Here is a 16,715-nt window from a genome sequence, read left to right on the forward strand (position 1 = left end):
CTAAGAAATACTTTAGCCTATAAAAAAAAAAATAGAAAAACTCTTTATTTTGTTAGAACACTGTGTACCACTTAGGAAGTAATCAATAGGCAAACACACTACGTTTCAAAACCAGAACGGTATATTGAAACAAGACTACACAATTCCTTTTTCAATCACCACCTCATTTTAAATCCTTTGTTATTATCGGATGTGATCTTAATAGGGCTCTTACATAATCTAGTAAATATACAGAAAAATCCAGAATACATTTAAAATAAAACAAAATTTTAGAAATACTATTCAATAACTGGCTTTGACAAACTAGTTATTTACTTTGAGGGGAAGAAGTGTTATTAGCAACTTACCTTAAAACCAAATTAAATTCCAGTTATTTTAAGAGTTAGATATAAGCCATAAAACAAGAAAAAATATTTATCAGGCCAGTATATAGAAGCCTTTTGAGCATTTAAAAAAAAAAAAAAATGGAAAAAGATTAAGAGATCAGAAGATTTTATACCGATTTGATAGCTTAAAACACTTTAAACTTTTTTAAGTTTAAACCTACACAAAGAACAGATAGAAGACAAATCAGAATAAAGATTTAACATAATTAATATGTAAAGAATCCAAGTAAATTACACTAATCATTTGCACCAGCAAGTTGAAAATAATCTAGAAAATTCCACAGGGTCAGTATCTGTAGTTCAAGTAAAACACTATGGAGAATTAAGTATGTAAAGATAATGTGATACATAAATTCATGTGCTTCTTTACAAGTATAGCTAAAAAGATAAAAAATATAACAATATTTGATTTCTGAAGAAAGACAGAACAATGACAGTTGTTGTGTTTAACTATGATAGTAAATGGCCCTGGTTACACTGAGTACTGAATAAAATAGGTAATCATCAACTTTCACACATGCAATTTTTTCCAACATAATACTCCTAACTTCATTTTATTCAATGAATGGCAGGAAAACTTCTAGACAAAATTTCAGTCTTGGATATGTTGCCACAGTGAGCAGTATTTTCACCATAAGACTCTTTGCCACAAGCAATTTCATAGCCCAGCTAACGGCCCATAAGGCAATTTTGCCATAAAAAACAAGGAAAATAAAATTTTAAGTAAACATTAAATAGGACACAAAGACACATGAAAAACTAGTAAAAAAAAATCTTTTAAAGACTTTATTGTGAAAAATGAAAATATAAAAAACATTTAAAATTTGTGAAGATTCATGATAATAATGGTATATCTGAGAAAAGGTGATACTTCCTTTGTCAAAGTCAAACATTAAGGATTCAGGATCTCATACTGGACCTAAATTCTCTATGATATAAGAAAAATTTTGCACTAAGTCTCTCCAGATTTCCCTGGAAATAAAATGAATAATCGAGGGACACTCCTATTGATTATCAATACATGTAACCTATATAAAGAAAGTGAAGTCCCTCAGTTGTCTCCGACTCTTTGCAACCCCATGGACTGTAGCCTCCCAGGCTCCTCCATCCATGGGATTTTCCAGGCAAGAGCACTGGAGTGGGTTGCCATGTCCTCCTCCAGGTGCAACCTATACAACTGGTAATAAATCACTGCACTGCATTTAAATGTTCCAACACATGACCACTCCTTATATTTCACCAAATTCACTAAGCTAGATGCTGTACCAAATACAAAAACTCTGTCTCCATCATGTTCTCCACTATCAAACAGCAAAAATTTTGACCATTTTTAAGAAACTTACACTCATCAGGAATCATGTAACCATTTCTTTTGCGAGGGACACGAAGAGCTTGATTGTTCTTTAGCCTCCAATTTCTAATTGCATGATAAACCTGGTAAAGATGTCATTAGAGAACAAGCAATTGTATCTAAATTAGCCAAAGTTGTTGTTGTTCAGTGACTAAGTCGTGTCCAACTTTTGCAACCCCATGGACTGCAGCACATCAGGTTTCCATGTCCTTCACTATCTCCCAGAGTTTGCTGAAATTCATGTCCATTGAGTCAGTGACGCTATCTAACCATCTGATCCTCAGCCGCCCTCTTCTCCTCTTGCCCTCAATCTTTCCCAGCATCAGGGCCTTTTCCAATGAGTCAGCTCTTCACATCAGGTGGCCAAAGTATTGGAGTTTTGGTTTCAACATCAGTCCTTCCAAGGAATATTCAGGGTTGATTTCCTTTAGGATTGACTAGTATGATCTCCTTGCTGTCCAAGGGACTCTCAAGAGTCTTCTCCAGCACCACAGTTCAAAAGCATCAATTCTTCAGCACTCAGCCTTCTTTATGGTCCAACTCTCATTTCCATGCTTTGATCATATGGACTTTTGTTGGCAAAGTGATATCTCTGCTTTTAAATACACGGTCTAGGTTTCTCACAGCTTTCCTTCCAAGGAGCAAGCATCTTTTAATTTAATGGCTATAGCACTGTCCACAGTGATTCTGGAGCTCAAGAAAAGAAAATGTGTCACTGCTTCCACTTTTTCCCTTCTATTTACCATGAAGTGATGGGACTGTAAAAATAACTAAATCATTTTGCTGTACACCTGAAACTAACACAGCATTGTAAATAAACTAGAATCCAATATAAAATGAAAAAAAAATGAAAGCACTGCATCCGTGGAGAAATGAAACCAAACTGTCAACCATTCAAGATCAAAACTGTCAACCAGGTTTTTTTTTTATCTTCTAGAGCACTGAAACCAAACTGTCAACCAGTTATCTTACCCTTGAGGGCAAAACTGCCTTACGGTCAATGAGCTGCATGACCAAACAGCAAGACTACTTTTGACAAAGAATGTCATGGCAAAAATAGTTACAACCACTGCCAACTGTACAGCAGTGTTTGTTCATATAAATATTATAAAGCTCTTCTGAGTTTTGTTCTTGTTTTATAAAAATGAGTGGGGGGAAAAATGTTCATTCTAATGCTAAATAGCATAAGTCTCATAAACCTATTACATTGATCACAAAGACAGAGATTAATAGGAGTACCTAAGTGGTGTAAGCCAAGCTGTAGTCAAAGTACTCACTGAGCCCATAAATTAAAAATCATTTTAGAAAACATACCATTTTTTAGCCAATTAGTTCAGCATTTAGATGTGACCATATATATTTTAAGAATACATGATGTATAAAATTGGCTTAGTGAATACTTTAATGATACAATTAAAAATTTAAATCTTGAGGAACATTTAAATCCTGAGTGTCTAACAAAAGAAAAATTTTTAACTTAAAAATGGAATTTATATTTCATCAAGACATTATCATCTTCTCAGAATTTTGTACTGTATATGATATTTATTCATAACCACATAGGTAAAAAATATTTATAGGACAAAAAGTTAGTTTAAACACAGATTCCATACAATGAAAATAAAATACTTCTAAAAATATTGTTCTTGTTTTCATTTACATGGTCAAATGTTTACTTTTAAGTCACAGAAGAAAGAACTAAATCCTAAAAGCATTTTCTTTTTTTGAATATTAGTGATTTCACTAAACTTTGAAGGTTATAAAAATGAGCCATGATTGAATATTACTAATGCATTTTTGTCACTTTGCATAGTTCAGTTCAGTTCACTCAGTTGGGTCCAACCCTTTGCTACCCCATGGACTGCAGTACACCAGGCTTCCCTGTCCCTCACCAACTCCTGGAGTTTACTCAAATTCATGTCCATTGAGTCAGTGATGCCATCCAACCATCTCATCCTCTGTTGTCCCCTCCTCCTCCCACCTTCAATCTTTCCCAGCATCGGAGTCTTTTCAAATGAGTCAGTTCTTCGCATCAGATGGCCAAAGTATTGGAGTTTCAGCTTCAGCATCAGTCCTTCCAATGCATTATGGACTGATTTCCTTTAGAATGGACTGGTTGGACCTCCCTGCAGTCCAAGGGACTCTCAAGAGTCTTCTCCAACACCACAGTTCAAAAGCATCAGTTCTTCGGCACTCATCTTTCTTTATAGTCCAACTCTCACATCCATGCATTTCTGAAAAAACCATAGGTTTGACTAGATGGACCTCTGTTGGCAAAGTAATGTCTCTGCTTTTGAATATCCTGTCTAGGTTGGTCATAACTTTTCTTCCAAGGAGCAAGCATCTTTTAATTTCATTGCCGCAATCACCATCTACAGTGATTTTGGAGCCCCAAAAAATGAAGTCTGTCACTGTTTCCCTTGTTTCCCCATCTATTTGCCATGAAGTGATGGGACCAGATGCCATGATCTTAGTTTTCTGCATGTTGAGTTTTAAGCCAACTTTTTCACTCTCCTCTTTCACTTTCACTAAGAAGCTCTTTAGTTCTTCTTTGCTTTCTGCCATAAGGGTGGTGTCATCCACATATCTGAGGTTACTGATACTACTCCCAGCAATCCTGATTCCAGCTTGTGCTTCATCCAGTCCAGCATTTCTCAGGATGTACTCTGCACAGATGAACAAGCAGGGTGACAATATACAGCCTTGATATATCAGTACTCCTTTCCTATTTGGAACCAGTCTCTTGTTCCATGTCCAATTCTAACTGTTGCTTCTTGACCTGCACACAGATTTCTCAGGAGGCAAGTCCAGTGGTCTAGTATTCCCATCTCTTTCAGAATTTTCCAGTTTGCTGTGATCCACACAGTCAAAGGCTTTGGCGTAGTCAATAAAGCAGAAGTAGACTTTTTTTGCAACTCTTTTGCTTTTTCAATGATCCACTTTGTATAGGCATGCCGTTAAATAATCGGCTTTTCAATCCACATTTGGTATATATATGAACAAACTAACAATGTATGTTCAATGCACAAAGTATATGTTTGTGGGTACAGTACAAGCAAGAGAGAGAAGTGTGTGTATGAAGGAAATCCAAATAAGAAAAGGCTCCAAGTAAACTGGTTCCAGTTCACTGAAGTTTTAATCCAATTTCAAAAGATGTTTCCAATAGTACTTTGAGCCATACTGAACTTGAAAAGATGGGTTTACCAATATTGGGATATTTGAATAGTCATTATTATAAAACTATGTTCTACAGAAACTCCATATATGGTTATATCAGGGACAACTAATCAACTGAAATATCCCTGTTCACCTTCCTTAGTAAAAGAACAGCCTAAAATAGTTGCCCAGCTAGACTACATTTCTAGCCTCTCTTTCAACTTGGTGCAGACGTGTGATTTTAAGTTCTAGATATGAGTCAACACAAGGTATGTCACTGCCCACTTGCGAGAATGAACGTATTATCTTCTGGCCCTTTTCTTCTTGCTGGCTGGGTGTCTGGGAGACAGCAACAACGGGAGTAAACAACTCACACACTGAGACTGAAGCCACATACTGAGGGTGCAGAGATACCCTGACAGCCCTTGGTGCTGCTCTTCCGGCCTGTGTCATGTGAAAAAGAAAGAAACTACTTTGCCTAACACTGCTGTATGCTAGGGTCTCTTTCTTATAGCATCATAGCCTACTCCTTTGTTACATATTCAGAAAAATTTTAAGCTTCAGCAAATAAATATAGAAAAATCAATAAACATAAAAAAGATGAATCCACCCAAATCTGTATATTTACTTGATACATATGGTTAAGACCTGAAGAATTTTCAACAAAACAATTCTTAAACAAAAATAAAAAGTTATAAAAACTTCCATGTCTACTTAATTATATCAAAATTTATAATATCTTACTTCAGATATGTTAATTCATAAAACAATGTATAACACCCTTGTTCTGTTCTTTCACGTGATGGTCAGTCAGGCATAGCTACAAGAGGAGACACAGAAGAAACACCATGTTTTGGTCAAGCGGTAGAAGACAGGAGCAAGGGAAGAGCTTTGGCCAAGATCTTTGGTATTTCTGCAGGAAAAGCAAGATAGGGGAGAGTAAACAGCTTAGGAGTGACTAGTTTGAATAACTCTTAACCTTCAGGGCAGTTTCTCTGTCTTGTGCTTTGCCACGGGATGCCTTCAGGAAGACTGCCTCCTGGAATGCATGGGCCAGAGAGAGGAGGGAGGTATGGCTCTAAATTGGTTAGTTTGCAGATCAAAGGCATGCTCTCAATTTTTTTTTTTATCTTGAAGAACTGGCTATCCTGTAGAGGAGCAGTCTTTCCATAGAGTGAAAGGATTTGAGGTTTTTTGGTTTCTTTTTATTATTAAAGCAATGTTATATTAGCTGGTTTGTATTCCACACTTCTAGAATACATCCGCAGTCAGAGGTCTATATGGTTGACCAGAAAGGTTTTTCTTCAGATGTTAAAGCCTCATAATACATAGGAAAATAAAAAATGTATACAATATAACCCCACATTTTAGCTAGCTTTGTTCTGTCTCATTCTGTACCTGTTAAAAACATTTCTGGGGGTTTTGGTTAATTGTCTAAGCTAGGAATATATCCAACTTGCTGGATACAAGCCTTACCACCAATACAAGGATAAAATAAAACCAAAAATATCAATTCATCATTTTACAATTAAAAATACAGATTAAAATGATAGTAAACACATTTACTTAAACTTAATTTTAGATTTTTTAAAAAGATTAACTATTTTCTTCTTAATCTCAAGGCAAATTTTTTATGTTCGGCTTTCTTTTTTTAGTGTGTGTGTGTCTGTTAGCCACTCAGTCGTGTCCAACTCTTTGCAACCCCATGAACTACAGTCTGCCAGGCTCTTCTGTCCATGGAATTCTCCAGGCAAAAATACTGGAGTGTGTTGCCATTTCCTTCTTTCTTTAGCAATCCTCTATAAAAGTACTTTCAACAGAGGGTAATAGTGTCTCTCCTTGGGGCTTTTAGAAATGGGAGTAGGGGCTGGAGGGAAAGAACCTAGGGCTGCATGTGGAGATGCAACTCCTGTTCAGTGTCCAAGAGGTCTGAAGTTCTAAATACCACACAATGCATGGGACAGTCTAACAAACAAGCAGACAAAAACAAAACACTGTCCAGCCCAAGATCCTAATAGCATCTTTTTTGACAATCACTTACCTATAACATATATACTCTGTATTCTTTCTTACTCAATACTAATCACAAAAAATTTAGTGCCAGAAATCAATGTCTATTAACATGGTTTTAAAGAAGGCAGTTTAAGAATTCAAACCAGCTTTTAACATTAGCATGTTTATCCAGATTAAATAAACATGTTTATTCACATTTATCATAGAAAAAACTGACACTTTCTGTACAGAGAGATCACCTGGAACCTTTTTAAAAGGGAATAAAACCTCCCTTTATTTAGTAGTCTACTAAGAAAAAAAATGACTAAAATAATTATGCAAATGGACATGTTACATATATAGTAAGTACTGAAACAGTAACATGTATAGATAAAACATTTAAATAAAATCTACAAAAATATACAATAAAAACACACAGGTAGATTAGATATAGATAGATAAATAGAAAGATGATAAAGGATGGATGGATGGACAGACTAGTAAGTCATCTTACCCTATTCCTGTTTATTCACAGACTGCAAAAGAATGGGGGTATTTTGCTGTTTTTTTCAGTATACAGCATGTTAGTTTCAGTTTATAGGAGTAATACAGTTTTCTCATATGCCCTGGCTAAAATGTTCCACTAGATTCTTTTGTGTATATACACACATATACCCACACACACACATATACATGCATACACACACAGATGTGTGTGTATATATATATATATATAGTTATTTTGAAATAAATTATATGAAATCAATTCTGAATAATAAATGCCAAAATACTTTAGTACTATAGTCATATACAAAGAGAGTGACAAAGTACAAATATATATGTCATAATATACAGCTAGAAAACTAATTTATATTAAATTTAAATATACATACAACATGCTATAATCTTAATTAAGAACAAATATCTTGATACCCTTTAAAGGAGTAGAACAATCACTGCTTTCCTGAAACAGGCAAGGATAATGTTGGTTCTTTTATATTGCTATCTAAATTTAATCTTCACAATAATTCAGGAAGCAGAAATAATTCCATTTTAAAGTTGACAAATTTGAAGCCCCATGTGGTTAAATGACTTATGCGTTCCATAATGGCAGAGACAATTTTTATATTTTTCCAGTGTATCATCAGTGTCTAATCATGCTTCATACATAATACTGTAGACATGTGATAAATTTTTAATGGATGGATGGGTGTAATTCAAGGTCAGACAAGTAAATAATCTGCTTTTTAATGCCAAAATCAAAACAGTTTAAGAATTTCAAAGTATCATTACAATATCTTTTAAAAAATAAAATATAAAACATTCACCCTTTCAAATATTTGAGTCCCTACTAAAATGCAGAAGAGTCTATCAGACACATCATATGTATTTTAAAATATGTCATTACCTTTTATTGGATTGCTTCATTCAAAGATTTAATGTACACTAACTACATAAAACAATAATGAAATGAAGGAGTAACTAAAAATTAGAATGTTTTTGGCCCAGATGGTAAAGAATCTGCCTACAATGCAAGAGACCTGGATTCGATCCCTGGATTAGAAAGATTCCATGGAGAAGTGAATGGCAACCCACTCTAGTATTCTTGCCTGGAGAACTCCATGGTCAGAGGAGCCTGGTGGGCTACAGTCCATGGGGGTCTCAAAGAGTCTGATACTCTTTGAGACTAAAACTTCACTTTCTTTCAAAGTGTTTTACAAGATGATAAAGAGAAGTAGCTGAGTAGATGAACATACAATTACATATATTTTTATAACACCAAGGTTAAATCTAATGAAAATTGCGAAGCTAAGTTTTTTCTTTTTATTTAAAGAAGTTTACACTCATGCTGGTGCATTAACCAGCTAGCCCTCAAAGAACCTCAATACTGACTCCCATAAAACCGTGCTGTCCTCCTTCTTGTTTCTCTTCAATGAAGATAGCCACATCTTCATTGCACTAGGAGAGTTTAAAAGGCCATCATTAAATTGATGGGTTACATTTGTCAAGAAACCTTCCCTGAGTTTCAAATGTCTTAAACGTAGAGTTAGGAGGTTAAAGTAGATCAATGTTTCCCAAACTTACCTGATTATAAGAATAAAGTGAATCAGTATTTTGTGTCCCTTGGTAAGAATATAGATTTCTAAACCACTCTGGACATACATGGGGGAAGAGGGGAATAAATTATAACATTGCAAACTGCACTGATTTCTGACGTAGTTTGAGGATATTACCTTAACTTTAAGCCATACAGTTACTAAATGTTTTCTAATCAGAAAAGGTAGTAAGCAGTTACTAAAGTAACCAGTTACTAAATGTTTTCTAATCAGAAAAGGTAGCCTAAATATCATTCCTAAAGAGTATACTGCAAAGACTCCCCTGGTATCTCTTTCAGCCTGCTAGGGCTTTTTCATTTACTTTCTTTTTTCTCTTAATCTGGATGGCTAATCTCAAGAAAACAGACACTGTTATACTAAGTAATGACCCCAAAATGAAAATACAAGTACACAGAAATTCTTAGTATCTGTGTTGTTTAAAATTACCACAACAATGAAACAACAAGTAACTAACTAAATCATTTCATTAAAAAGTACCCTTCATTTAAAAAAAATGCTCCCATTATTATGGAATAAACAAAATAGTCTTACCTAATCGTAGTTCTCCAAAATTCCCACATCCAATTTTTTTTCCAACTCTAAAGTTAGGTCCAACCATTAAAACTCCAGAGGATGAAGAACCAGTTCCTCGAGTGTTATGTCCCAGCCGACCACTAGGTCGTGCCATTCTATCATCTGATTTGTCCTTGTCTTTCTTTTTATTTTCCATATCAAGTTTGCGGTACTCCACTTTGAATTCTTTAATCAAGACAAGCACACTGAAATAGGGTATTGTGAGAACTGGTACATCACTAGGTAACTGTACCAGGTGGGTGATGTTAACATTCAAATTGCAGTAGGTAGTCAATGAACTGGCGCGTGTTCATCCCATTCGTAAAATTTTTCTCAGCTGTCTTTTCAGCAAAACATGTCTTCAGAATTATTTTTCAATGATGTGAGCTGATATTGACAGAGAGCTAAAATATTAAGAAAAGAAAATTAGTCAACTTACAGAGAACTAAAAACCATGTTTCGGAAATTAATAACGTAACAAAAGTTCAGGCAATGGACTTATTAGTTAATGCCCACTGAAATAAAACCTCAGCAGACTCTTAATCATTCCCCTTTATTCCTATACTTCAACACCAAAGTGATCACAAAAACAAAACCAAACGAAATCAGTGATTTTGCTTACTTTTTAAAGAATAAATAAAAATAACAAAAATGTATTGAGTATTTCATAAGCCAATATACATTCACCAGCTTAGACCTTCCAGCTTAGAATCATTCCAATTAAAAACAAAAAATTCAAAGAATTCAAGTAAGTCAATACAGGAATATCAATTTAAAAGCAAGAAAAGAGAATACAGTTTGCAAATTAGTAAAAGAGTTTAATATCTTTCACATGTTCATACATTTAATAATTTTCAAGGGCTTTTCAAGTATACATTCTTATTTGATCTTCATTTATTCAAACATTTATTACTTGTAACTACATAGGGAATGGAGCAATCATAACAAGGTTTGAAATAAATAGTACATTTCTGATTAATTTTAGCAACCCACCAAATATGCAATTATTCCTAACACCCAATCTATTTATAAAGTTTCTTATTACATTCTGCCATGATCTTAATATTGCAGATGAAATATAAGCACCCATTTGGTAAAACTAAAATTTAATGAGTTTTACATATACTGTTTACTTTCTACGATAGGGTAACTAATATTGAACTTCCCCCCTTGCTGTAAATAATTATGAATATGGACAAATATTTTCAGGCATTGAATAACAGGTAGAGTAAACTGCCATTTCTGAGAAAATAGAAACACAGAAGGTGAATTCCACCTTCACTCAAGATCTCCAGCTAGGGACAGTTTTCTGACTACAGCACAGGGAAGTGGAGACTCAGGCAGTGCCCAGTGATCACAAATCAGAGTCTGGGGTATTTCAGGCAGTGCCCAATGATCACAGCTCAGAGTTTGGGGTGTTGAAGCTAGTGGAATTTGCAGGCAGTACTGAAGGTGAGGGAGCTGTCCAGTTTGCAGGGTAGGAGGTGACAGGGCTGAAACAAGGCTAGCAGACAAACTACTCTGGGGTTAAATAAAGAATGGAGATACCAAAGGCTGTAGAGTGCCAGGATATCTTAAAGTTCCTACCTAGTCATGGTGGAGGAACTTCATTAATATCCCAGAATTCAGTTGAGATACCAGAAAGACCAAGTCTTAACAGTAAGGATCATACTGTAAAGTAAGGACTATTTAGAATAACCCACCTAAAGCTAAAACCAAGCCTAGAGAGGATTAAGAATATCTCCAACTACACTAACTGCATTCCAGAATGAAACTTGACATAATTAAAAAGACAGAAGGGAAAACAAAAACAAAAACAGACTTTCAACAACGCTGAATTCATAATGTCCGGCATACAGTTAGAAATTACCAGACAAGAAAAATCAGTAAATGTGACATGCAGTCAGAAATAAAGCTACCAAAGGAAACAGACACCAAGATGACCCTGACACTGAAATTAGAAGACAGGACTTCAAAACTACTAAGTAGCTATTAAAGTTCTACTACCTTAAAGAAAGAGAATGGAGCAGAAAAAATATTTGAAGAAATAATGATGGAAAATTTCCCAAATTCACTGAAAAACATTAACCTACAAAATGGGGAAACTCAGCAACTCCATGAAGAATCAATACAAAGAAAATTAAACCTAGGTACATCAAAGTGCAAAAACCCAAAAATTAAAGGAAAGTCTTGAAAGCAGACAGAGGAAAACTCCACAACACACAGGTGAACTTTATCATCAGAAATAACGGAGACGGAAAAGAAAACGGGAGAACATGTTCAAAGCAATGGAAGGAGGAAAAGAAGTCTTAACCAAGAACATGACACCCAATAAAATTAGTCTTTAAAACTGAAAATGAAAGAAAGTCATTTTCGGATGAAGGAAGCTAAGAATAGTCACCAGCACACTTCCACAAGAAAAACTTTTTAAATAATCCATTATGCTTAATTAAATCACATGATACCAGACAGAAATGTGAAACTTTAAGAAGAAATGAGGAACCCTAGAAATGGGAAATGCATGGGTATTCATTTCCTCAAAAGATAAATTACTTGTTAAAGCACAAATAATTTCTTAGTGTCATTTATAAGATACGGGAAAGTAGAATAAATATATGATAACAGAAATGGCAGGGGCAGCAAGCAAATGCAATTATATTAAGATTCTTATATTTGTTAAGAATGAAGTAGTTAAAAATTAATTTTAAATGGCAGGGCAGACAGTAAATGGAACTACGTTGTTTTTTAAGATTCTTGTATTTGTTAAGAATGAGTGGTTCAATATTCATTTTAAGCAGCCCATGACAAATTAAAAATGCATATTGTAATACCCAGACCAAACACTAAAAATTAACTGCAGTAGAAACAGCTAAAAAGTTAATATAAGAAATAAAGTAGGATGATAAACATTTGATTAAAACAAGAGAAATAAACGAGATATGAGACAAAAAGGAAAACACCAAGAGAATAGACTTAAAAACACACATATAATGAAAATGGACCACATTCTCCCCATAAAAAGCAAAGACTTAAAAAAAGAAAAAAACCAAGATCCAACTATACATTGTCTCTAAGAAACAACTTTACATTCAAAGACGCAGACAAACTGAAAGTGAAATAACAGAAAGATATACTACTCAAACATCCTCAGATTTGCAGACGACACCACCCTTATGGCAGAAAGCGAACAAGAACTAAAGAGCCTCTTGATGAAGGTGAAAGAGAAGAGTGAAAAAGCCAGCTTAAAATTCAACATTCAAAAAACTAAGATCATGGCATCCTGTCCCATTACTTCATGGCAAATAGATGGGAAAACAATGGATACAGTGACAGACTTGACCTTCTTGGACTCCAAATCACTGCAGATGGTGACTGCAGCCATGAAATTAAAAGACTCTTGCTCCTTGGAAGAAAAGCTATGACCAACCTAGACAGCAATATTAAAAAGCAGAGCTGTTACTTTGCCAACTAAGGTCCATATAGTCAAAGCTGTAGTTTTTCCAGTAGTCGTGTATGAATGTGCAAGTTGGGCCATAAAGAAGGCTGAGTGCTGAAGAATTGATGCTTTTGAACTGTGGTGTTGGAGAAGACTCTTGAGAGTCCCTTGGTCTGCAAAGAGATCAAACCAATCAATCCTAAAGGAAATCAATTCTGAATATTCATTGGAAGGACTGATGCTGAAGCTGAAGTGCCAATACTTTTGGCTACCTGATGCGAAGAGCCGACTCATTAGAAAAGACCTTGATGCTGGGAAAGACTGAAGGCAGGAGGAGAAGGGGACGACAGAGGACGAGATGGGTGGATGGCATCATCGACTCAATGGACTAGTTTGAGCTAGCTCCGGGAGACAGTGAAGGATAAGGAAGCCTGGTGTGCTGCAGTCCACGGGGTCGCAAACAGTCGCACATGACCGAGCGACTGAACAACGACAATGCAAACATCAAGTATAATAAGCCTTAGAGGCTATAATGTTATCATACAAAGTAAACATCGAAACAAGGGAGAATCTCCAAAGATACAGAGATCCATTTCATAATAACAGAAATAACTCAACAGAAAAATTTGAAAAATCATTAAAATGACATATAAATGAGCAAAATAAGGGAAAGACTTTAAAAAACAAGGATTAGTTTGAAATAACTGTTTGAAAAAGACAATCATAGTTGAAATGTTAACACTGTTGTTTCACTGTTGTTTGATTGAGTAGAAGACAAAAATAACAGTATGTATATTAAAACAGTAGACCTAAATATCATCAACTACCCTGAACTGACATTTATAAAATACAATAGCCCAAAACTGAAGAATAATATTTCCTTTCAAAAAATGTTCATCAAGAAAGATCATATGCTATCATTATTTGTCTCAAGTAACTACAAAATTAAAGTATACTCTCTGATCTCGTATTTCTCATATTAGAAATGTTAAGATTTAATATTTGAAATAAATTCAGCAAATTAACAGGAAAAAAAAGAAAGTATCTCAACAGACAATAAAATGCATTTGACAAAATTCAACCCGTTAATGTTTAAAACCTCTCAGTAATCCAGAAAGAGAATCAAACGTCAACCTAATAAAAGAGTTTTTCCTTAAAAAAAAAAAAAAGATAGCCAACATCATACTTATATGGTAAAACACTGAACTCTTAATCAAGACTAAGAGAAAACAAAAGAATGTTTGCTCTCAGATCTTCCATTCAACACACTGTACAGAAGAACTAGCCTGTACAATAAGTTAAGAAAGATGCAAAAGGCATGAAAAGTGAAGAGGAAAAGGCTAAACCACTGTTATTCAGAGACATTATAATTGTGTGTGCAGAAAACCTTATAGGGAGACACCATCAAGAGAGCAACATAGGTCAGTTAGCACAAGACACCACTGAAACAAATCCCCAGAACCCAGGGCTGAGGCCAAAGCACCCTCCTGAACCAGAGAGACAGAGAAGGGCAAGAGGAGTGGCTATACTCTGACCACACTGGGCCTCCCCCAAGGCTGGCACAGCATCACACCCACAGGGCCCTCAAGCCTATGGTTTCCCCAGCGGGAAAATGAGAGTCCAAGGTGGACCTCCAGCTTCCTGGGAGGCCCACTCTGGTCTTGCCTCACCGTGATTACTGTGGGAATCATTAGGGAAAAAAAAGAAAAACCTCAATAGAACAATAGTAAAGATATGCAATCAGTAATCAAAAACCTCCCAAGAAAGAAAAGTCCAGGAAAGAATGAGGAACAATTAGAACTCTCAATTCCTAATGGGAATATAAAATAGTACAACTTTGATTCTAAGGAAGTTTGATAGTTTATTCTAAGTAAAATATACACCTATCTGATGTCCTAACAATACCACTCTTAGGTAGTTACTCAAGAGAAATTAAAACATATATTTAGAGAAAGACTTGTACACATGTATTTAGAGCAGCCTAAATCAGTAACAGCCAAAACTAAAAACAATCCTAATATCTACTAACAGGAGAACAGGTATTCAAACTGATATATTCATTCAGTGGAATATTACTCAGTAAATAAAAAGGAAAGAACTGTTGATACATGTAACCATATGGATGAATCTCTCAGATATGAGATTGAGGTAAGTCAGGCACAAATGAGTAAGTATCATACAATTCTCATCAAATGAAGTTCTAGAATCAGCAAAAATAAGTTGTGGTGATAGAAAGCAGATCAGTTGTTGCCAAGAGTGGTTGAAAGCTTGGAAAGTGGCATAAGGGAACTTTACCAGAGAAAGGAATATTCTCTACTGTGCTTGGGAGGGGATTATACAAGTGTATACATGTATAAAAATTCATCAAACTAAAAATCTATGTGTTGTATTATATGTAGATAATACTTCAAAACATTATTTTTAGAAATAACCCACTCCAAAAATAATGCTACATCTCAAAGTTCATATGTTTTCTCTACTATAACTTTATCCCAAAACTCATGTGAAAACACTACAGCTTTTTAAGGTTAATGAACATGTAAGTATTTTAGAAGGTTTTCTTTAAAAGAGCCCTTTCAGGGGACTTTCCTAGCAGTCCAGTGGTTAAAAGACTCCACCATTCCAACACATGGGGGTGTGGGTTCAATACTTAGTTGGGGAACTAAGATCCCACATGCCACAAAGTGTAACCAACAACAGCAACCAAAACAAAAAGGGCCCTTCTACATTTTTTTCTATTTAGAAGAAAGTAATTTCCTTCCCATTTGCAATTTTTCATGCTATTTTCAATATATACCTTTTCATTTACCAAATATCCAAAAGACATTCTACATGTTGTAAGAATTCAAATACAAAGTAAAAATATCCTTGGGATGCCCATACGTCTTGTCCTTCATCCCACTTGCTCTCCTCAGATGTAAACATTACTTTCAGTTTGTTTTATATGATCCAACTCTTTTTTGTAATTCCTGTGCATGGATATGTTTATGTATAGCAATACTTGCAGGTCTGTTTGTTTGTTTTACAGAATAGGTCAGGGTACAGCCTCTGATGAACTAAAACTTCCTCCCAAAAGAAAGAGCATTTGAAAGCATGTCATCCACTGAAAAACTTTTGCCTTTTCCCTTTCATAACCCTCCACTCACATGGACCCTGGAGGATCAAGGGCCAGCTTAATGAATGGCTGAGGAGGCAGTAGGAAAAGTCAAGAGACGGCCCCAAATTCCTTCCCCAGAAGAAATTTCAAGAGACAGGAAGAAGTGATCGAATAGCTTAAAACTGTACTTGAAAATGGAACAAGTATTAACACCCCAAAATAACTCTTGACAAACTGAACTTATTCCTATTAATATATGGTAAGAATCAATGGAAACCGGCCACTTATATCATTTATGAGTGGGGAAAAGGAAATAATCAAAGTATACAATTTAGTGGTTAGTGAGAAACGAAGCTGTTTCCTATTTTACTCCATCCTTTTCACCACATTCAAGAAACTGCTCACAAACCTGTCTTACTAGATTTCTTTAGTCTTTTAATATAGTTAACAAATAGAATTTTTGATTAAATATTTTTTTATTAAGGATCCTAAAGAGTGCTAGTATTTTCCCTATTGTTGCACCTATCAAACAGTATTAGTATAGACAAGTCTGTCTATAGTCATGGTCAGCAAACTCCAGCCTGCAGGCTAAATCCAGGCTCTTGTCCACTATACACAGTCTACAGAC

General features: G+C 35.1%; 1 protein-coding gene across 23 annotated transcripts in view; it reads right to left on the bottom strand.

The window, feature by feature from the left end:
• Window positions 1–16,715, bottom strand: part of CSNK1G3 (casein kinase 1 gamma 3) — a 116,419-nt gene that overhangs the window by 77,118 nt on the left and 22,586 nt on the right. For all 23 annotated transcript variants that reach the window (XR_015167046.1, XR_015167044.1, XR_015167045.1 and 20 more), the window contains exon 2: window positions 9,534–9,958. Coding sequence is in view for 20 of the 23 variants with exons in the window: in XM_086410625.1 (XP_086266751.1) it covers window positions 9,534–9,711 (178 nt within the window). In the remaining 3 variants the exon portion in view is untranslated. The remainder of the gene's footprint in view (window positions 1–9,533; window positions 9,959–16,715) is intronic.

This window comes from Bos grunniens, chromosome 7 (assembly GCF_055505025.1).
Source record: "Bos grunniens cultivar Pamir isolate PY7600 chromosome 7, Bosgru_T2T1.0, whole genome shotgun sequence".
Classification (NCBI taxonomy): Eukaryota; Metazoa; Chordata; class Mammalia; order Artiodactyla; family Bovidae; genus Bos; species Bos grunniens.